The 22,180-nt window shown below is 40.8% G+C and overlaps 1 protein-coding gene across 5 annotated transcripts in view; it reads left to right on the forward strand.

Moving 5' to 3' along the window:
- The window catches only part of ARID1B (AT-rich interaction domain 1B), a 321,991-nt gene that overhangs the window by 250,784 nt on the left and 49,027 nt on the right, over positions 1-22,180 (forward strand). For all 5 annotated transcript variants that reach the window (XM_082757126.1, XM_082757129.1, XM_082757128.1 and 2 more), the window contains 2 exons: positions 3,215-3,394; positions 9,887-10,214. In XM_082757126.1, coding sequence (XP_082613252.1) covers positions 3,215-3,394; positions 9,887-10,214 — 508 coding nt within the window. The remainder of the gene's footprint in view (positions 1-3,214; positions 3,395-9,886; positions 10,215-22,180) is intronic.

A 22,180-nucleotide genomic window follows, 5' to 3' on the forward strand; every position in this document is an offset into this window, starting at 1 on the left:
GACACTGGTGCTTCATGTCAAATGCAGTTAAGGAGCCTGTTCTGTTTGTTTTAATCCAAGCCCCAGAGCTTACCTGCTCCACCTCTGCTGCAGCATCTGTATAAACTGTAGTCAGAGCATGGGCCTGGGTAGTATCACACAGTTATCTCTGCTGTGTAATTACTGGCATGGCATGCTTTTGGCCCATGCCTGTGTGTGCTTCCTGAGCCACAGCCCAGGGCAGAGATGAAGCAGAACAAGGACTGCGTACAAGAGGCACATGGACAGTACTGCCAGGACTGAGTGGAGGGGTTTAGCCAAATGGACACAAGTGTCCCACACCGCTCTCTAGGCCAGGGAGTGCACCTGATGTGTTTTATTTATGACTGTACACATAGCCTGGCAGTGCACTCCGCAGCATCAGAAACAGATGAGAAGAATTTTCCTGAAGAAGAGGTCATTGGGGTGGAAACATTTATTCCATTTATTACTCCAGTCCCTTCAGGAGCTGTTCTGACAACAGCAGAGCTGGCTAAAACTGATGTCCATGTTCTCCACTAGACTCAAAGACTAGCAGTTCCTCAGCATCACCTGGAAATCATTACAACCCATGCAAGCTATAGCTTGTCAATGTGTCATCCATCCTTGCAGTGTTAAGAAAAGTATGGCTTGTGATAACTGGGCTGAAAACCTTCTATCACTAACACAATGCTTGCAGAGTTCTCTCTCATAGATTAAAAGGCCCATGGTGAACAGAAAACACTCACTTCTTACTAGATACAGGACTGAGTTTACTATCTTTATAATAAAAAACTTAGTGTGACCAGTACAAAATTTTTCATTTAAATGGATCCCATGAGTGTAATATATATATGGTGTGTGTGTGTCTGGAATGTGAGCATTTATTTCCTACAGACATACGATTGTATTAGGTTTTTAAATTAGTTACAGTACTGTCAGAAGCAGACATAGGCTTTATAATAAGATTTGTGTGAAAGTAGAATTATTTTAGAGAAAAGAGGGGTCTGTTTCAAAATCAAGCTAAATGGAGAAGTTGATATGAGTTTTTCTTTACAGAAGTGTAGAGAAGTGTGAATGCCAATATTTACTAGTTTCCAAGCCTCCATTTCTCCTTCAGTTACTTGGCTTGCCCTCTCCCAGTGAGCACAGCTGGGCTTCCTCCAGAGCAGGTGCCGAGCTCTGACTTCACAGTTTCCTGAGGTCAGGAAAACTGTGTATATTCTACCCAAAGTTACGGTTGTTAGAGTTTAAGCGTGTTATGAGTTGAATTGTTCATAGTACAAAAGAAGTGTGTACCAGTTGTAGCAAGGCCATCCTCGTGCTCATTTCTTTCCTTACAACTTGTGGCATTGAGCTTACTGTCTCTGATGGAGTTTTGGTGGCTGGAGAAACATGTTAATGGAAGAAAAGGTTGTGGAGGGCTCAAAAACTATATACTATATATTTTGTTTAAACTCAGCTCCTAATTCCTGGTGAAGTACACACCACTTTTTTCATTTGTACAACCTCAAGATCCTGTCCTGTTGTGTAAAGCGCTTTGTCACTGGCTTGCAAACAGGCTAGCAACATGGAGAAAGCAAGGCAGGTCTTTCACCTGGTGTCGCATCAGTGGCAGCAGTGCTAGGACAAGAAACTTAACCCTTCCCATTTGGGACGTGCTCACCAGAGCTGTGGTCTTCTCCTCAAGGGAGGTCTTTGAGCTGCCTGCAGGCCCATGGGTGGCGGAGGCAGCTCGCCAGTCACAGCAGCTGTAGTACCTTTGTGTTTTCAGCTGCTAGTTTGATCACACTAATGCAAGTAGTTCAAAAAATAAGATTTTTTATTCTGCTTTTTCTAACCATTCCTATCAGCAGCCTCCAGTTGTCCGCTGACTGTCAGGGGTTTTGTTGTTACCCGATGGGAGGAGAGGCCCAACCAGTGCTGACAGGCCGGGTGTCTCCCTCGGCTTTCAGCTTCATCCCTCCGCACACACGCTCCACTTAAAGCACTGGAGGGAAGAGGAAACAGGCATCCACAAACACTGTTTCATCCCTCTGCTGTGGCAAAGCAGGGGTGCCTGGACAAGCTTCAAGGCAGGCCAAACGCAGATTTGCTCGTGCACGTTTTCTTACCTCCCAGCAACGTGTGGTACCTCATGCTCCCCTGGGCAAGGGCGAGCCGTCAGGAGGCCTTGCGTGGAGCCGGGTGCAGCAGAGCAAATGCCGTGCCTCTGCATACCCCTGTTTTGCCCCACAGAAATACGAAGATGAAATTTAATATGCGAACAGAACAGGAAAGAAAGTGGATTTCCTCAAGAAACAGGAAAATAACTTACTGTCTCCTCAGTACGTCCTCTTCAACATTGAAAGCAACACTAAAACTTAACAGGGTGAAATACTACAAAACCAACATCCCTTCATAGATGGTTCATGGGCAGGATTGCAGGATTTCTCCCATTTTACGAAAACTAAAAAGAATAAACAGAAAAACCTTCTTCTGCCTCTCATTTAATAGGGTTAGTTCTGTTCCTTTATATGAAGTTTCCAGATTTTATAGCATTTTACTAGGTCTTTGCTGCAGCTTTTGAACCTTAAATTAAATTGGGATTCATTAATACATTTATGAAAGGAGAAAGAAGAGAGAATGCAGTACAGACATGCTGGTGACAGACTGGAGGAAGGTCCTAGGGCACAAATACATGTCAAAATGACCTTTTTTCTGGCTGGTTTGGCTGGTTTTCACATAAAGGGAAATTTTAGCTTCTGAGAATGTGTGGGCAATAGAAAAAAATACAGTGGACTTTTGTAGGCTCAAGGTATGCATTTTAGTAGCAAACTATATTTTTGGAAGCTATGATATTACTATCAACAGTCATCAGACAAATTCACTACTATTTATTAATGCAGACATTTGCCTTTTTTGTTTTCTTCTAGAGGTCATTCTAGTTTTAAAATCAGCAGCCATTTGTAACTAAGCAGGACTCCCCTATCTTTCTTTTACAACTAAAAGCTTGTGAAGCTTGTATACAAGTTGTGGTTACTAAGAGAGCTTTGCTGATTTTGAGGTGCATTTATTTCTGTTGTATGAACACTACTGGTTTTCTGGATATCTTTGGTCTGAAAATAACTAAGGAGTTTTGTTTGGTTTTTGTTTGTCTCTGGAATGTCAAGGATTTCTTAAATAAAGAACAGTCACTTTAATATTAAATTTTACTTTGGTGCTTTTTTCCATTTAGGTTTTATGGCAGGCATACAGAGGAACCCCCAAATGTCACAGTATGGACCTCAACAAACTGGACCTTCCATGTCACCACACCCCTCACCTGGAGGCCAAGTGCATCCTGGAATTGGTAGCTTTCAGCAGAGTAATTCAAGTGGTACTTATGGGCCTCAGATGAGCCAGTATGGACCACAAGGTAAAATCCTTGCTGTTAATATGTATCATAATTTCATATACATGTATGTGTTTGTAAAAAAAATAATGAGAGATGTATCATGTATATAAGAAGACAGGTAGGTATGTGACTTATTAAAAATATAAATAAATAAATAAAATCCACATACACCCAACACCCCCATGCCCTGTCCTTTAAAACAAACAAACAAACAAACAAAAAACAAACAAACAAACAACAACAAAAAAAAAAAAAACATTAAAAAAGTCATTCAGAACATTCAGAGATGGTGCTACACCTTGTGGAAGAAGCTGTTTCTGTTATTAGCACCTTTGTATAAAAATAGTTACGATAAACTGATCAAGGAAGTGATGAATCTGTTGCATTGCCAGGGCCATTGTTTAGGAGGCCTAGCATGTCATGTCTGCGATGTCTAATTGACCACACATGGAATAAGGGTCCGAACGCCAATCCCAAAATAGGACTTCTTTTCTTAGATGGAATCCCAAGGCCAATCTGAGATAGTGCAGCGACTGCGAGGGTTAAAGTCTTCTAACGAGCATAATAATACAGTGGCTACTGTGGGAATATAATATTGAGCTCTAATGCATACGGTTTGTGAATTTTAACTAACCCTTCAGACTGAGAGAGACAGTTCCTTTTATTTTGCTTGTTTGACAAAACTGTTGAAGGACTAAAACAAAAACAGAAGAAACAATTTCTGCCCCTGGACATTCCATGCATGCAACCTTGAACTTGTCTGTTGTTTTGCCTTTAATGGATAACCTCTATAAAGTATGCATCTGTTTAGAGGTTTAACGAACTTCAAGTCAAGCTGCAGAATATATAAGGGGAAGTATTTTCTTTAAAGGTACATCAAGAACCTCTCGTATTTCAGCAATTCCTACTATTTCTTTCTTACTGAAAATCCTCAAAAAGTATTGGAACCAGAAATGGGAAATTCCATAAGGGCCCAGTGGCTTGCCCGTGCTAGCAAGGATGGCTATTTCAGTCTCCAGGGTTTCTGAGAACTAGTTCTGTTGTTTGAAGGGCGTCTTGCTGCCCTATGCAATGTTCCTTTCTTTTTCATCTCTGGATTGCATTTGTTTTAGTCTTCTGAGCACAGGGCTACAAGCCAAACTCTCCTACTTTCTAATTTTGGCTCTGCCTTTTACTCCATCGTTCAACTTAGGCAAGTAGATTCATTTCTCTGCTTTGCTTTCCTTAACTGTAAAATGGGGCTAGCAATGCCTTATAGCCATGTGTGAAGATTAATTACCCAACTCCAGTTGACTGGTGCTTTCCTTTTATTTGGAAAGCGTTTTGTGGCCATAAAATGCTGTCCAAGTGCTTATTTTTATCTGCACAGAGAGCAACTAGCTTAACTGGTAAAAATCCAGTGGATTTATGATGTGCTATCCTGACTTCCAGCTGTACGGCTGCTGCTGAGATTCCGAACCATGGGAATAGTGGGTGTCAAGTGCAGTAAAACATTAGCCATCCACACTGATTGAGTGGAAAGGTTTTTGTACTAAATCAATGCATTTAAGTAACACGCCGAATACTACTTTCTTTTTTGCTTGAGTTCAGCAGTTCTTTTCCTCTCGCTGTAGATGAAAGTGCCTATGTAATGATTTTATGGGTCGCGGTCAGGAAGAAACGGCTATTAAAAAGTGAACTTGAGGGGCAGGAAGAAAATGAGCATCATTGTCATTAACAGGCCGTTTCAGAGGGGTCTGGTGAATAGTGTGATGGATGAAAAGCATGTTCTTCTGCCAGCTCTCGAAGAGTACTGGTGATCCCATGCACTGGTCATCATAAAATTAGGGCCCTGCAGGCTTTAAGCTCTACAGGTAACAAATAGAGCAGAAGAATACTGCGTTTTCACTGGGCTAATGTGACCATTAATAAAATACTGGGATGAATATGGTGATATTTCAGTCATGTACTTACCTGGATTTAAGATTTTAATAGCATTTTTCATTTTTAATGAAAGCAATCTGTAATTGCATCTTTAACATACCCTCTTACAAAGCACAATTATATGCCAGTGTTGATGAATTTATAATACTGTATCCCCATTTACTTTTTATTGCCAAAATAACAAATATATTAAAAATCACCTGGGTTGCAAACTACTTCTTAAATTATTAAACTACAATCATTCTCAAGGATTTTGTTTGCTTTTCTCATTTTGCTCACATAGACCTTCCTCCAAATTATTGTTAAGCATTAGCTGAGTTGGACAGGACTACTTATATTTTTATATATGTGTCAAAGCATTTTGTGACATTAAGCTTAAATGTTGAGTTTAAACATAGTCTACATGTAAATATTGTATTTTGCTGTGTTCAGTCCTGGAAAGTAACACTTAAGTCTGCTGTCTTTCTCTGCAATGGAATTGCTCGTTGTAGTGAAGACTACACCAGTAAGGTTGAGTTGGAAGAATTAACCCACAGTTCACAAGAGCAGAATGATCCATCAGATGCATATAGTTGATTTATTTGTTCTTTGTGTGTTTACATGACATTTATATCTGTAAGAAGAGTAAAACATATTTGCCCAGGAAGCAGTTCTGGACTGGGGACCTAGCCCAATGCTGTGAAAGCATTTCCCACAAAAATAAAAAATGGCTTTGGCTGCACACTTCTGTATGTCTGTGATATAAAACAGGAGGATAGAGTACAGAACAGTAGTTTAATTTTTGGTAAACTCCCAGCAGTTTTCTGTCCCCGAGAATAAAAAGAAGCAAAGTGAGAATCGGAGCTGAAAGAAACAGCCTTTCTGTTTTGTATTTGGGCAACATCTAGCTTGTGAGCTAATGAAGCTCTGGACTATGACCCGAGTATCAAACTGCTGTCACAGCAAAATGTCCTTTAAATGCACTCCGGAGAGCAGTCAGATACTACAGTCAGTTGGATCTTTTAAGACAGGGCAGAGAAAAAACTTACTGCAGATCAGTAAAAGCTGTCGGAAATGCATCCCATCTCCCTACCTTTTCCTGCTGAATTCAGCAGTAACACTGTTCTGTTTGGGTATAACAAAGAGAAGAACCACTAGTGAATGTATTTGAACCCAAACCCCTAAACTTCACGGTAAGTTAAACGCCCTTTTGTTTGTGGTAAAGTAATATGAATGCGTATTTGTGCTTTGTAACCTTTAATGTTGGACTGTAACTTTAATGTTGAACTCATTTCACAGAAGCACTCTGGTATCTTGCTCCCCCGATTTCAAGAGCCTAGGTTTTCAAAGTGGTAGCATCTTAAGGATGAGCTGCCCTAACTATCTTGAGAGTCTGGGCCTCCGAGTTCAGTCCCACACATGCTACAGGCTGTGGAGTTAAGACTTAAAAACCAGCCACACATACTGAAGCCCCCTAGGTGAAATACTTTACAAGAAATTCAGCACAATATATTTTAATTGTCTGTATCTGTATGGGGAAAACTTGGTGGTTAAGTGAACATATAAACAATTCTAAAATGTCTTTTAGATACTATTTTTAATACCATGAATGTGACCTCTGTCCCTAAAGCAGAGAGCAAAGCTAGCAGGCAGTTCTCACATTGCCCTCTCTTTGGCTGCCCTAGAAATGGCAAGGTATCAGAGCACTTTGTTCAGCAAACCTGGACAAAGTGGACTGAAGTTTCAGCAGTAAGCATGAACATCTGTCTTTGGCAGGTTGTTAGTAGGCTTTTTCATGTTTTATCTTCACTATGCTGCTTTTTTTTCCTCCTGATTCCAGTTACCATGTTGTTTTTTTCTGATTCATTTGAGACACCGTGTCTGTGGGCACAATTCTGCTCTGGCTGGGGGAGCTGGAATCAAAAATCCCTTTGATATGGAGGGGAGGAGTTGTTCAGTGGTATTGTACAGCCGCTGTTGCCAGGCTTGTACCCACTTGAAAAGTGTGGGCTCTTGGACTTGGCTGCCTGACACGTCCAGCTGATGTGGGCTGGCCTAGCATCTGCTGCATTCATTGTGTTTAATGCTGCATCCATCTGTTTTCTGTCAAAGCCACTGCCAACAAATTACTAATCTATTAGAGAAACATGGAAATAAGATTGCGCTCCTCATTCCTGGCAGTTCCTCTTGTATTTTGTTTGGCTTTTATTTTGCCTTTTTTTTTTGTGGTCTGGGAAAGGTATAAGAATAGCGAGTACTTGAGGTATTGAGGAAATGCTTAGGAAAAAAAACATGGAAAAAAACATTGAAACTTGTTTTCCTTACTGAGAAGATACCACTTCCCTGTGCTCTTGGACGCGTATCCCTGGAGAGGAATGATTAGGAGCTATTTTAACCGAGCCACATATTTTTGTGGAGAAGATTCCACTGCTTTTTTTTCTCTGTTGTGCTTATGCTGGAGAAGCCAAAACATGAAAGAAGAGATTTTATGTCCCAATTCAAAATAGCATCAAAACAGCAATAGTATTTAGCACTGGTGTTTGCTCCTCCAAGTGTGCTGCTGAACTGTACTTTGTAGAGCTGAACTGACAAAACAAATTGGCTTTATGTAAATTGGACTGACAGTAGCTCCCAGTGATTATGGATATCAGGTCTGCTAGTGCAGGGAGTGCATTTGCTTCACTTTTGGAAGCAGTGTTTCTAATAGCACGTACATAAAATGTGTTAACTGGGTGCATGTAATCCTCGAGCGTACATATACTCCATCTTACTGCGTTGTATTTTTCTTGCAGAAAGCAACTGGGAAAGCAGAGCAGCATCCGAGTTCTGTGTTACAGGTTTAACACTAAGCAGAGCAGTAAGAAACTAATGAGCCCTTTGGTTTGTGGGCACATACAAGCACATATGTTGGATCAGAGGGGTGGCTTGGGCAGGTCTCAGCAAACAAAACTCTGGTTAGGAGCGATGGCTCGCTGCACAGCAAACGGTCAGCTGGCAGCAGCTGAGCCTAGAGGAGGAGAAGAAAAGGCAGGGCGGTCTGAAGTCAGCGCACAGCTGAATCTGGAGCCTTTCATCTCTGTTAAACCACATATCGTGGACCTTTCTGCAAAAAAAAAAATGCATGGACAAATTTGGTTTCTAAAGCTGAAGTGAAGCATTGTTCCATTTCCTTGGAAAGCGTAGGTCACACATGTTTTTGCTGAAGAGAACTTGTACCAGAGTGAGTCAGTTGCTGGGTGGGGAGGAGGGGAGGATTAGCCAAAGCACAGCAGCAGGAGCGTATGAATTAATTATGTGCGCATTCAAATGCTGAATGAATATATTTATTTTAAATATAAACAGGAGTTGCATGCCGCTGACTCCTCTGCCTGGTAGCTGAGGCCTGAGGAAAGATGTAGCTGATTTCCACGCTCAGGAAGAGTCCACTGGCTGCCGCCCTCAAACAAGCGTGGGAATATCTAAGGGTAGTCAGGAAACTCTGCTCGGAGGCATCCCGCGGGGAGGGAATGGGTCACATTTCCACTAATCTGGACGAGATGGAAATAAAGACGAGTCAAATCTGATGACTGAAGTAGTGTAATGCGATCCGTCTCTTAAAATACTTTTCTGTCGTATCTTTACCATTTTTTTTTTCTTTTCTCATGCTGTTTGGATTTGTTTCTAAAACACTGAATGCCATACTTACTCTTTTTTTAGCTCTCAATATGATAGGAAAGTCAGTACTCAGGTAATCACGTACTCAGTTTAAGCTGCTGAAAGTGGGGTAGTTTGTTCCTGTGACAATGGAGACTGGGGTCAGCCAGGTTTTCATTCCATCCCTCATAAGGCACCCCTTTATATTAGCATCTTTGTAGTATTGGTGATTACTCCTGTAATACTAGTTTCCCCAGAAGAGCTGCACTGTGAGCTAAGACGCTCTTTGCTGGCAGAGCCAAGCTTTTCACCAGGGTAAGGGTGGGAGGGAGCGGGAATGTTCCTGAGGGCCTGGCAATAGGTCAGTCCGGAGCATCTCCGACACAAATGGACAGAATGGTTAGGAGCAAGGATCCAGTGAGAATAGCCTGTTGCAGAAATTGCAGGAAGATGAAGAACGAGGACATAAAATTACAAAAGTAAGTCTCTCTCTTGAGCTTTTGTAATGGGCTTCTTACATGCTGTGTATCTCGACTGCACAAGGCGTTTTTGTACTGTGTGCTGTGTTGTTAACCCTCTGGAGGCCACGGTTTTCTGTATTTGCTGTTATCCCATGATGTTTATTAGGCAGAAAATGTTGAAGGGTACGTGGAAATGATGTTCATAGGATAATTCAGGTTGGAAAGGTGCTCAGGAGATTTTCTAGGCCAACCTTGTATTCTAATCGGAGTCAGATGTAAGATCAGAGCAGGTTACTCAGGACTTTATCCAGATGGGTCTCAGGGGAATCAGAACAGCATCTTTGGGCAGCTTGTTCGTTGTGTGCCTGTCCTCACGGTGACAAAGTCGCTCTGACTTGGGTCCTGCGTGGTTCCCTTCAGTTCATATGTGTCACTTCTGCGGCTGCTGATGTCCTAAAAAGAAATATTTGCTCAAAAGCTTAATGTTATTCTCTGTTCTTTTTATCGTTTTGTTTAGGAAACTACTCCAGACCACCAACATACACTGGCGTGCCCAACACAAGCTACAGTGGCCCAGGACCCGGCATGGGTATAAATGCCAACAGTCAGATGCATGGACAGGGGCCAAGCCAGCCTTGTAGTACCATGCCCCTGGGACGGATGCCATCAGCTGGGATGCAGAGCAGACCATTTCCTGGAAACATGAGCAGTATGACCCCCAATTCTCCTGGCATGTCTCAGCAGGGAGGCCCCGGGATGGGCCCACCCATGCCATCTGTGAACCGTAAGGCACAGGAGGCGGCTGCTGCAGTGATGCAGGCTGCTGCGAACTCCGCTCAGAGCAGGTATGCAACCAGGTGAAAGGAGTTGAAACGAGTGGCAGTGCTTTTCTTTATCATTTCTGAAGCAACAATGCTGTAGAGGTGCACACATACGCATTTATACACGTTCTGTCTGTGCCCCTGTCTCTGAGAGGAGATGGTAAGTGGGAAGAATATTTTCTTTAAATGCAAGGGGAAAGCATGCCATTGGATATTTGAGTTACACTCTCAAAAAGCAGCTGTGATGATGAAGATGAGAGCCACTTCCATTTTGGTTCTTGGCACTGTAGGCTTTAGGAAAACCCACAGGGCTGTGGTGACATTAGGAGCTGAAAACAAGCCCTGTACAACTTGAAACCCATGAGCTGGATATGTGTATTTGATCTTTGGTAGAGAGAGGGCCAGCACGTCCCTGGCAGCTTGCCCTTGCCAGGGAGTAAGGAAGCTTATGAAGCTGCCCATCAAGTCTTGTGCTTACTGCCCACATGTGAGTGGCAGCCACGATGACAGTTCTCTTCTATGGGATGTTCCTGTTCCTAGGCAGGCATGCTGAGGGGAGCAGCTGGAGGGGAAAGGCAGAAGGAGGCATAAAATCAATGTGTAGTTATCTGGAGTTGATAACTGCCACCTATGCATCTGTATGAGAGAACCTGCAAATTCAGGATTTTGGAGGCTGGAGCCACTGTCTGGCTTCTTGTCTCCCCTTTGAGCAGCATAACTGCACACTGCCATTTGTGCGTGGATTTTGGCAAAGGCATTTTTCTGTCCATGGTTATTAAGATGACTGAGTACTTACAGTGAAATCATATTTTCTGGGAAATTTTCGGATGAAGTAATTTCCACATTTCCCTGGACTGAAATAATTCCTGCTGTATTTATTATCTTTTTTTTTTTTTTTTTTTTTTTCTCTGTTAAAAGATGTTCCATTACATTTGAGAATTGCACAAAGCTGGTTGCACTGTTCTGGTAAGCGAGTTTATGCGTGTGCATATTGAGCATCTTGCATTCATTTATGCATATGCATACACATGTGCACATACACACATACAGGTATTTATTATTCAAGACCAGTGTTTCTGGACACCAGAGTTGCTGTGATTCCAAGGCACAATGTAGAAACAAAAATAGCAAGTTAATGTGTCCCCCCTATCTGTTGCTTTCTTGCTTTGTGAGTTTGGAAGGCAGGTGGCTTCTAGCGATAAGCAACAGCAAACTTCTAAAACAATAACAGTAAATTTAGTGTACTTCATGTTCTTCTTCTGAGAGACAGAACCACGCTCCTTTAAAATAGACCATGCTTCTGCAGATATTTGTGAACCAGCAGTCTCTTGCTTGTGGTGGGTGTTTTAACGGGCCTGTCTGGTCAGATTTACAGGAGTCTGCTTCTGGCTGGCTGGTTAGGCTGTAAGCTGATAGGTCAGGCAAGAAGGAATAAATGGGCCATTGCTGCAGCTGCAGGGACACTTTCTTTATAATCACATAATGAAAGGAAAAGGACATATTTGTTGGTGTTTGCAGCAAGACTTGGTTTGTAATAAGTACAAGGTATTTGGTTGTGATTCAGCTTACACTTCGGGCATAGTGTGTTGTGTTTGATCAAAAACTAGATTAACCCATCGCCACTCCTATCTCTCACACCTTCCTCCCAAGTCAGTTTTGTAGAACTGCTTTTGGATTCTAGCTTTGCCTGGGCAAAAATACACCATTTCGGAGCCTTTTCATCACAGAATGCTCATTCCAGTGATCCAGCACCTGTAGAGGAAATGCAGTCATCAAATACCTATTGCAAATACTGGCTATATATGGGGCCATTTATAAACTGCAAATTGAGCAAAACCTGTCACCCCCCTCAGATGCCACAAGGCTGCAAGCACACTGTTTTCCCCTCAATCTCAAGTCATCTGAAGGGGAGAAAGCACAATGGCTTCTGGCAATTCCTGCAAGTCCTCCTTCTCTTGTACATGGAAAGAAAGTACTTGTCAGTGATTTGTATTTGTGATACCGAGCAAATCCAAAGAGGCTGTTCTTTTGTTCTGCTTTAGGCCACCATACATTAGGTCGCCTGCTTATCCCAGCCAGGCTAGGGCTGGCGGACACCCCATGTTTTTGCCTCGCAGCAGGGCTGTGCAAACATTATTCTCCTGACTTGTTAATGTTTTTGTCATTATGGTCTCAGCAGTGAGCCACTCCCCCAAAGTGTGATACCTTTCTGACATGATCTACTGCAGAAGTGATGACAGGATTTCTTAATGGGATTTTGAAGTTTTGAAATTTCTTTGAAGTTTTATTGCACTGTAATTGAGTGTGAACATCTTTGAAAAATTTCAGCCAGTAGCTGGAAGGATTTTTAAGAGCCTTAGGTATTCGGACCAAAACATGCCCTGAAATGTAGCTACTGTTTTTTCAGCAAAGTTCTTCCAACTATGATTTTGTAACCATGTTATAAGTTAAAGCACAGGGAGAATGTATCTGCACGGATTTCTATCCTGTTGCTTGCTCACAACCTTGTCTAATTTCACTCGAGATTCATGTTTCATGGACTTCCCTGCCATCAGATTACTTCATTTATTACCTCCGTAGGAAATCTGTAATACCCAGATTACTGCTGCCTTCATGGTTATTAACAAGTTTTAATCACCAGTTTTCTATAGCTGCTTTTGTTTGTGTTGTGTTGGTTTTTTTTGTTGTTGTTGTTGTTTGTTTTTTTTTTTTTTCTCTTTTCATTAATAACATCATTCATATATGTAAGTGCACATGAAAAAGTAAAAAAGCAAAACAAAAAATGAAAACAGAAGTCTTCTGGTTCTTCTGTTTAAAAGGCAAAAATCAGTGAAATGGGAGAAAACTTGCACCATGCTATTTTCTCTAATTGAAAAGACATCTACTGTTATATGCCAAAATACTTGAATAATATCCAGCCTTTTTCTTTGTATGTCTTGAGTTGATAAGATTCAGCTGTGGAGTTCACAAACTGTTGGGTTTTCATTACCACAAAATACACCCCTCTATGTGGAATTAAGGGGAAAATGAAATGGTTGTGTCAGAGTCATGGTTACACAGCAGTATTTCTGTACAAGTTGGTGGTGATCCCCTTCAAGGTCAACTTGTTGAATCAGTAGCCAAGTATCAATAGGGGAGAGAAATTTATCTTCAGCTGCTAATCCACAGGATTTGTCCTTTACCAACTCAGGAGTCTCATTTAGACATAGAAAGCTGGTTTGCCTCTGCTTTGCCAAGCCACATTAAGCAGCTGTGTAAAATGAATTTAAATGGCATGCATCAGAATGAAATCACTTCCACTGGGGCAGAAAATCAATGTTAGTTAACAAGGGCTGGATGATCAAGATCTGAGTGTCAGCTGGTTATACCTAGGCATCATCATCAGCACAGACCACTACTCTGATTTAGGAAAGATAAAAATATGAAAATAGAAGCAGTGGATGTGGAAGATGGTAGGTTTACACCATGTGAGTTAGCCTTTGACCTCACCAGGAGATCAGCTCTATGTTAAGTTTGGATTGCTTCCTTCAGCCACAGAACACCTTTCTTGCAACCTAAAATTTTACAATGTACTAGCCTCCTGTGCACCCAGGCCAGCATTTCCCACATGAGATCTCACGTCAGGCTAAAAGAAAGAGAAGTCTTTCAGAGATCTCTTTGTTGGACCAGCAATATCTGTAGTTTCACACTGCCAAGGATGTTTAAGCATGGTCTGGGTAACAGTTTGCAACAGGCAACGCAAAATAACTCTCTAATACACTGTATTGTATTTCTGCTTATTTTCAAGAAGACAGTGTGAAGAAACTGCAAAATTTTGTTTTCCTTTTTGTGTCTTGGTTGCAACACACCTGTTGACTGATACAGACTGTACTTTGAGGGCCTAATACATCCACTGAACTCCAAGCAAATACTTTTGTTAACTTCTGTTAGCGCTGCCCAGGACATCAGGGGCTGGTTCTGTTGTTGGAGGTCACAACTCAGTGGAGACCTCTAAAGACAAGATGGTTTCAAAACATTAAATCTTTTAGCACACTATAGTTTGTGCAACGATAGATATATTTATAGTGATATATAAGTATTTATGTGTGTACAGACTTGCAACGCAGTTATCCTTCAGTAAAATCAAGCATTTTAAACAAACAAGATAGCATTTTCTCTGCTAGTGGGGATGTGAAGGGCAGCAAATTTAGCCAGTATCTTCTCTAAACTCTAGCCAGTTATGAGTTCCTCAGTCTGTGGATGCCCATCTTGAAACTTCTGGGAACTGTTTGTTCACTGTGAGCTTTTATGTTTACTACAACAGTAAATGCGCAGTACAGACGTTAAGAGAATTGATTGTTAGTTTGACAAGTGAAGTCAATAGACGTTTCTGGAGCTACATGCTTGTCAACATCATGTTCAGTACGTCTCTGCCAGCAGGGAGTGTCATTCGGAGTATGTCTTAGCAGTTGAAGATGTGACTGTGGTATAATGGAAATGAAAAAGAAATGGTTGTGAAATAGCCATCTAATAACACTGTAAGCAGCGTGGCCTTAGGAAGACTTAATTCTGTACTAGCTGGCAGTAAAGTACACATCCAACTGGATGGGTAAGTGAGCCTTTTGCTGGTGCAACTACAGTTATCAATACCTGAACTAATTACTTTAAAATGAGTTTTGATGTGCCTACAAGAGGAGCAATCCTATCTTTGAATGCAGTGTTTCTGAACTCAGTGAATTCTATTTTAATATGCTTCTTGGGATTGCATGTTCCAATTTTGTAAATTAAAGCAATTTTTTTAAATATAGATTGAATGAATTTAGAATTCAATTTCATTGATTTTAGAGAAGACAATTTAGACATAGTAGTTTATTAAAGAGAGGAATTGGGATCCAGCTTAGCTATTTGCAACCTCTGGCCATTTTAAATCCTGGCGATCGGGTTGCTAACTCTAAGATGGATATTAACATTATTGTTCACTGTTCCCTATGCCACCTGAGAGATGGTGTTCGGTCTCTGTAGTAATCTATGGTGTTGCATTGCTTTGACATATTTTTAGGCACTTTAAAATGTGGTTCTGTCTAAACTGCTCAGCAGTTGGTTCACCATAATTTGAGCAAAGTGCATTACAAAAGGTGAGTAATCATAGATGATACATATACGTGTGTGCTTCCCGTGATTCTAAAACATAAAAACTCTGAAGTTCCCGTCCAGCTGCAGAGAAGTAGATTTTTTAACTTCCAGATTTTTAGTTCACTGGCAGCTTGACCTGACAAGTCCTCAGGAGCACTGAAGCCCTTAGAGTCTAGTACCACTAAGTAAGGCTTCTTGGAGCCACGGGGCTGGCTCTGACGTGAGTTGTTCCCCCAAATTCAGGGAAAACAAGGGCTGCAGGATCATACTAGCTGATCAATCTGCCCTTCAGTCACAGAACCCAAAACTTTCTATACTGTGCTAGAATTTGGTATTAGGTGTATCAAGAGAGAAGTAAAGACATAAGTAAAGTCCTGGGGGACACTTGACAAGAGTGGCAATCTAGTGGCAGTCTTTCTAGGATTACTCTCTGCATTTTGTGTAAGGACACTGGAAGGACAGATTGCCTATGGATTTTAGTTCTTGCTGCTTATTTACTTGGCGAGGGGGGAAGCAAAGAGATTGGTAGAATAATCTAGTGCAGCAACCTGCCCACTGCCATCATCTTAAGGCTCCTTACCCTTTGTGTAGGTCTTTGACAAGCTCCTTCAGCTTCAGTATAAAAAGGACTCCAAGGCCAATAGCCTCGAAACTTTTGGGAGAACCCCACATGCAGAGATCCCACAACCTGAGGAAAAAATATATAGTTGCTTTTGGTCTTACCCATGAGGAATGTGTGCAGTTGTATATGAATAGGTTTTACATCCATCCCTTTATAAAATGAAATCTTTAAAATATTTGTTTTATCATCTTAAGTTTATCAGATGTTTTTCCTTTCTAATGAAAAGGCATACTGTTTTGTCCATAGTTAATGGATAATTAAGCCCATAGCCATGCCAGGAGCCCATGACTGGCTCTCAGTACTTGTTCAGGACAGTGAGAGTACATACTACAGCCTCATCGTGGTGAGCTGAAAATAATATAGGTAAGTTTGTATTCAGTCCTCAAACTGATCTCAAAAAGCTGCAATGATATTAGAGGGTTTCTGTTGTACAGAGACAGTTAAAATTAGTGTAAATAAGATAAAAACATGTATTCTGTATGTCTTCTTTACAGCCTGTGTGTGTATATATGCACACGCACGCTCGCACACATCCACAGCCTAACCTTCCATCAGCGTTTCTCTGCTGCTGTGTATGTATAATTCATACTCCATGTCGCTGGTGCCAGCAAAGCACTTTTTCCATATTATTTTCTCCAACGGCAGGGTAATGCAGCACTGCTGATGGACTAGAAGGTACTGGTGAGGAAATATAGTAATGGACACGGTGCGTTAAAATGTCAAAAGGAAAAAGATCAAGGCGAAAATTGCAAATAAATTTTTAAAAAAGAATAATATAAATAAAAAACAGAACTCTTTCAGGTGTTTAACATCCTAGATCCTGTCAATTTCTATGCAGTATTTTCCAGTCTAGCCTTTTTGATCTTGAAACTTTGAGTTTAAAATTCTAATTGTGATTTTAAAAAGCTGTAGTTATGTAGCAGGAAGACTTGAAGTGCTACAATAAAACTTCATGTCTTTAATCCCTGGAGAGAGCATGTATTTTCCATTGTTTTCCCTTTTCCTCTTAAGCTTGGAGGTGCTGTTCTCTGCTGGGAAGTGCGCTGGAGTGCAGGAAGGTTAAGTACTCATTCAAGTTTCTTTGCTTATTCAAACCAGGCTTCTTCTAGATGAAAGGCTGCCCACTGTGAAATCCCCAAAGTAAACGAGGCCAAGATAGGACTGGAAGCCATAATTGGAGCCAGCACTGGGGTGCGTTATCTGTTGTCTTTGAAATAAGCCCCTGGCAGAAAGGCTCTTTCTGCCCAGTCTTTTAGTTAGCATTCACATGCAGTTACCGGGAAGGAATCACTCCTGTTCAAATTCAGCCCATTCCCAGTTCCCAAGCCTCAAGGTGTCGGGTTGTTTGCCCCCCATCCCACCCCTCCAAAGATCTCTTTAGGGATCCTGACAGATTTCATTGAAATAAGCCCTCCCTTCCTATCTGGTATTCTTTGAATATCCAAGCAATAAATTCCAGTCAGTGAAACTGCATTTTGGCTTCCAAAATAAAATAAAATGAAATAAAAAGGGTCCCTGTATAGTTTAATTGGATGAAGCACTGTTGCCTCTTGCCCGAAGTGACTGTATGGTGTTGCTGTGAGCTGAGAGCACCTCCTGCGCTTGCTCCACCTGGGGGTGGCTGCAGCAAGGGGTGGGATATTTTCTCTCTGTGTCAACTTTGTGTGTGATTTGAAGTCCAAATATTAATGATTCCTGTAACTGTAATTTCTAGGCCCATGCTTCTTCTGTCTTCACAAGAAACAGTCGTTTAGATCAAGCTATGGGGTTTTTATTCTTTGTTTTTTTGAAAGGGCACTTCCTTTCCTCATGTTTTGCTTTTTGAAGCAGAACCATACTTGGATTGTTTCTGCAATGTATTAGGAGGGGTGAAGCATGACTTAGCTTGTATGCATTTACTATAGCAAAGGGGAAGCTGGAAAAACTCTTTTCTGATTATTTTTTTTTTAATGAAGATGCATTTTGTAGATCGGCTCAAAATCGCTGATAAAATTGTGTAAGGATGGGAAGAAACTTTACGTGCTGAGCCAACCAAAGCCATTTCTTGTGGGAGACTGAGAGAAACATGTTTTTATCTGGAATTTTGTTTCACTAAAAGGTAAATCCATCATTTTGGAGCCCTGAATGTCACCATACTGCAGGGCTCATGCAGGCAACCAGTGATTTGGGGAGACGTTTTTTTCTATTTTGGTTACTCATCAATCAAGTAGACTGCTGTATGCTGTTCATGCCATTAGAGATTAACCACAGACCTCAAGAGTCCTACTCCTTCCCTCCTTTGGAAAGTAACAATTTGTAAATTGTGAAAGTGGGAGTATGTTGGGAAGGAAGGGTGATTTTCAGAATCACGAATGAGAATTTTCAGTCGTCTCAGAGACGATTCTAATTTGATTATTATCATGTCAGGATTATTTTTGGCTTGACTTGGTTATTTAGGAGAGCTGTTGTCCTCTATAGAAGTACTGTTTTGAAACAAAATAGCAGTGTAGGGCTCTAGTTTATTAACATTTTGCCTCTGAATCAGACGTTACTTAGAAATTCTGTACTTCAAAACATGATCTTCAGGGTATTAAGAATGGAGTACTTCATTAATTATTTTTTATATAAAAGTAAAGAATACAGGAGAACTTTAGGTTGAATGCTCATTCTTTGGTTGGCAAGAAATGCTTCAGGTGAGGAAACCAGATTTTCACTTTGTTTGTCTTTTTGTCTACTAGTTAAAATCACAGAACTAGTCAGAAGAAAACAGGAGAATAGCCATCTGTTTAATGGGACTCATGAAGAAAGCTAATGCCATGACTGCCATGTGTGATTTGGCACATATATTCTGCAAGTACAAGGCTGTGACTGAACAGTCTAGGGTTTTTGCAACAGACAGTGAGAGACATAAAAAATGGTAGGCGGGTTTCAGGTTTTACAGTGGTTTTAAGGTTTTACGCTGTTTTACAATGGTGATCATTGAAAGAACATTAAATAATTTTTAGCAATGCTACCTTGGGAAATATGAATGGGAAGAGCCCTTCACTTCAGTAATAGAGCTCAGCTGGGGAGCATCTGTTCAAATTTGCCATACAAGTAACTTTGTAAGAATCATATTAAACAGTTAACAGCAGTAAGGTAGTGTTTTTTTATTATTATTTTATTTCTTGTTTCTTTTTTTTTTTTATGAGAACCACCATTTTCACTAACACATTAAATACCTGTTGCAGTTGTCACAGTAGGTTTCAGGCATCTTCTGAGCCAAAGATGAAGAAAAGAGCCAGCTGAAACTATGTTGACATATGCACCACACTGCTGTTGTGAAACTGTCTGGAGTGCCAAAATGCTGAGACTGATGGTAGTAGTGGTAGTAATAATATTGATAAACATGTAATAGCTCCAGGCTATTGGGCAAAGATAGGTAAGTGAAAATGTGTCTGCTGGGAAATCCCTTTGGAGAACTTCCTCTCCATGCTGCTGCACATGCACAGTTGTGTTCAGCGTGCTGTCAGCCAGATGACATTTACTATGAAAAGATACATTGAGGAGCTGGCATGAAATGATCAGGATTTTATTAGATTTTCAGCTGGTTGCCAGCATAGTGAGCTCAGTGGAGCTGAGTGGTGCTCAAAAGCAGTACGAGAATATGACTGAGCGTTGCAAGGATGAGGTGAGAGGCAGCAAGAGAATCACATCCCAAGATGAAAGAGCAGGGAGCACAGGAGTCAAGCTTCTCGGAGGTGGTGCCACACCAGAGGAGCCTGAATCGATGAAATACACAGTGTGTCCTTAGCTTCCTGTAGCTTTTTAGCACCACGCTTTGGTGACCTCCTAGCTATGAGTGTACTGGGAACAGACTCTTACCCACTTTCAAGTCATCATTCTGGGAGAGAGTTCATAGGGCCTTCCGACTTCTTAATAAAGCTATTTATAAACATGCACAAAAATAGAAGGTACATAGTGAGAGAGTCATATGAGTCATTCCTCACTTTGATATCAAGTCACACCGGGCTAAATCACCCTTCATGCCATTCTGATTCAGCTTGGCTGCATCATGCATAGAAGGCCTTTTTTTTTTTTTTTTTTTTTTTTTTTTTTTTTTTTTTTTTACTTTTTTTTCTTTTTTTTTTCTAGAAACACAGTTTCTGCATGCTTCTGCTTGCTGTACAGCATCCCTCTTTCACCCATCACACACTTGGGCTCAGAAATGCATCTCCTTTTAGTGCAGAGACATTCTATCTGAAGGGGACAGGTGCAAGCAGCTGCCTTGAGAGCTGCAGTTTAAATCCACATTGTCAGGCAGGTAGGCAGGGGTCACTAAGAGCAGAGCTTCGATGGGATTACAAGCCATTGGACTTGGCCTGCTTTTCAGTAGTCCTGTGTTTTCTGTCACACAGCATTATATTGCATTTATCTAGCAGAGGCTGCAATGACTACAGAGGACTTTGTTCTTATACAAATAAACTCAAGTGTGGAGGTCTTGCTGCAATTGTAAGAATGTTGTTTAATAAAGGCATTTCAGGGAGTCCCTGGGGGTTTGAAGACTGGCGACCAAATGCTGCAGTCACTGTGAAATTCAGACCAAAAAGACTAATTAACACAGAAGGAGCTCTATAAAAAAAAAAATACTACTGTATTTCACTAAATATCCATCATGTCTTTCAGTCACACACCCTTATATCAGTAGGATCAAATGAAATTAAGGATTTGTTTCTGTGGGCTTGTGCTGTTTTCCTCATTGTATTCAACTACTTTCGTATTCTTCTGGCTGTATTTTAGACTCTTACTAATCTTGGATTTCTTCCTCAGTTTTCGTTATCTGTAAAATGGGATAGAGACATTTATTCTGATTTTAACTTGCATTCAGCAGTACAAATGTTGTGTAGCTGTATTGTTATTAGCATCAATATTCATGAATTACATATGCCTCTTCTGTTGCTCTTCCGGTATTTGATGCGGTGTGACACTCTTATGTTTTATTGGGCTTTAAATAAGTGTCAAGAAAGGTAGCCTGTCAGGCAGATGTTTTCACTGCAAAAATGGTTAATGTGATGATAATAGCACATAAACAAACATACAGTTTTGTGGCTGCTTTTCTGAGGGGACTAAGCATCAAATCAGTCTGATAGGAGAAACTAATTTTTTAGTTCTTTTTCCCTCCTTGGCTGTTTCTTAGTGAAATATAAATAATGATGATGATGCTAAAGGCAAAAATATTTGCATAATCAGAAGAAAAGGAGTATATTTAGAAAAGCTATTTCTGCTATTCTTCCAAAAATGTATGCTATGCAATAATCTTTAGATCAGTCAGACCAAGAAAAGGCAGTTTACTTGGTCAGATTGCATGCAGTGGATTACAAGGTGATGTGCACTATCATATAATTATGATGCTAGAAAATTATTCCCCATTTTTAGCATTGCCTTTTAGGTCTTGTCATTGTACAGAACAGTCTGGTGTTCATTCTGTGTACCAGGTGTCAGCAGACAGACACACACACACACAGAGTACAAATCTGTATGATTTTTCATTTTTGTTTCATGGTGTTTTGTCAGTGTCATGTGCATTTCAGAGCCTTGGCCTCCCTTTTCACGCATGCACACACATAAGTATAAAATTCTCTTTCTCCTTCTAACCTGAAAAATGGATTTCATCAAAAGCCTCATGGCAGAGCTAACACCTGTCACATCACCAGCTTTCATGGCTGCTTTTCTAAAACTTTGTTATTGCAAGTGGTGAGCTTCCCTGCTGAACAAAGGGAGGAAATGGAAATCCAGGTTAGTACATTTATAGTAGCAGCTAACGAGAGAGGAAGATACTTAGCTTTCATATGTGGTATTTTGAATGTGTTTGTTTTATTTACATGGGAATTGCCTTTAATGCCTTTTTATAGCTTTTCAAGACAGTATTCAGATTTCGTGTGTGTTGGCCTTTGGTAACAGTGATGACTCACTGATGAACTTCCAGGCAGAGCAAAGCAAGCAACATTGCTTTTTATATTCCCTTGCTCTCTTCTCCCTCCTCCAGTTCTCCCCTATCCCCCGATGACAGAAATGGTTTCACTTCTCCAAGGAAGCTCATAATACAGCAAGAAGGAAAATCCATAACAAAAGAGCATATGTATCTGTATGCACATGTTTACGTGTCAATTCTCCAGGGAGAAAGCATTTGCAGGTCTCACTCCTGAATTACTCTCATTATAATAATCCATTTGGTGTCAAAGTATGACAGATTATAAGCGCTTAAGGCTAGTCCCAGCTCAAGGCAGATTTAAATAAA

This window comes from Aythya marila (assembly GCF_965140915.1).
Source record: "Aythya marila genome assembly, chromosome: 3".
In the NCBI taxonomy this organism is placed as follows: Eukaryota; Metazoa; Chordata; class Aves; order Anseriformes; family Anatidae; genus Aythya; species Aythya marila.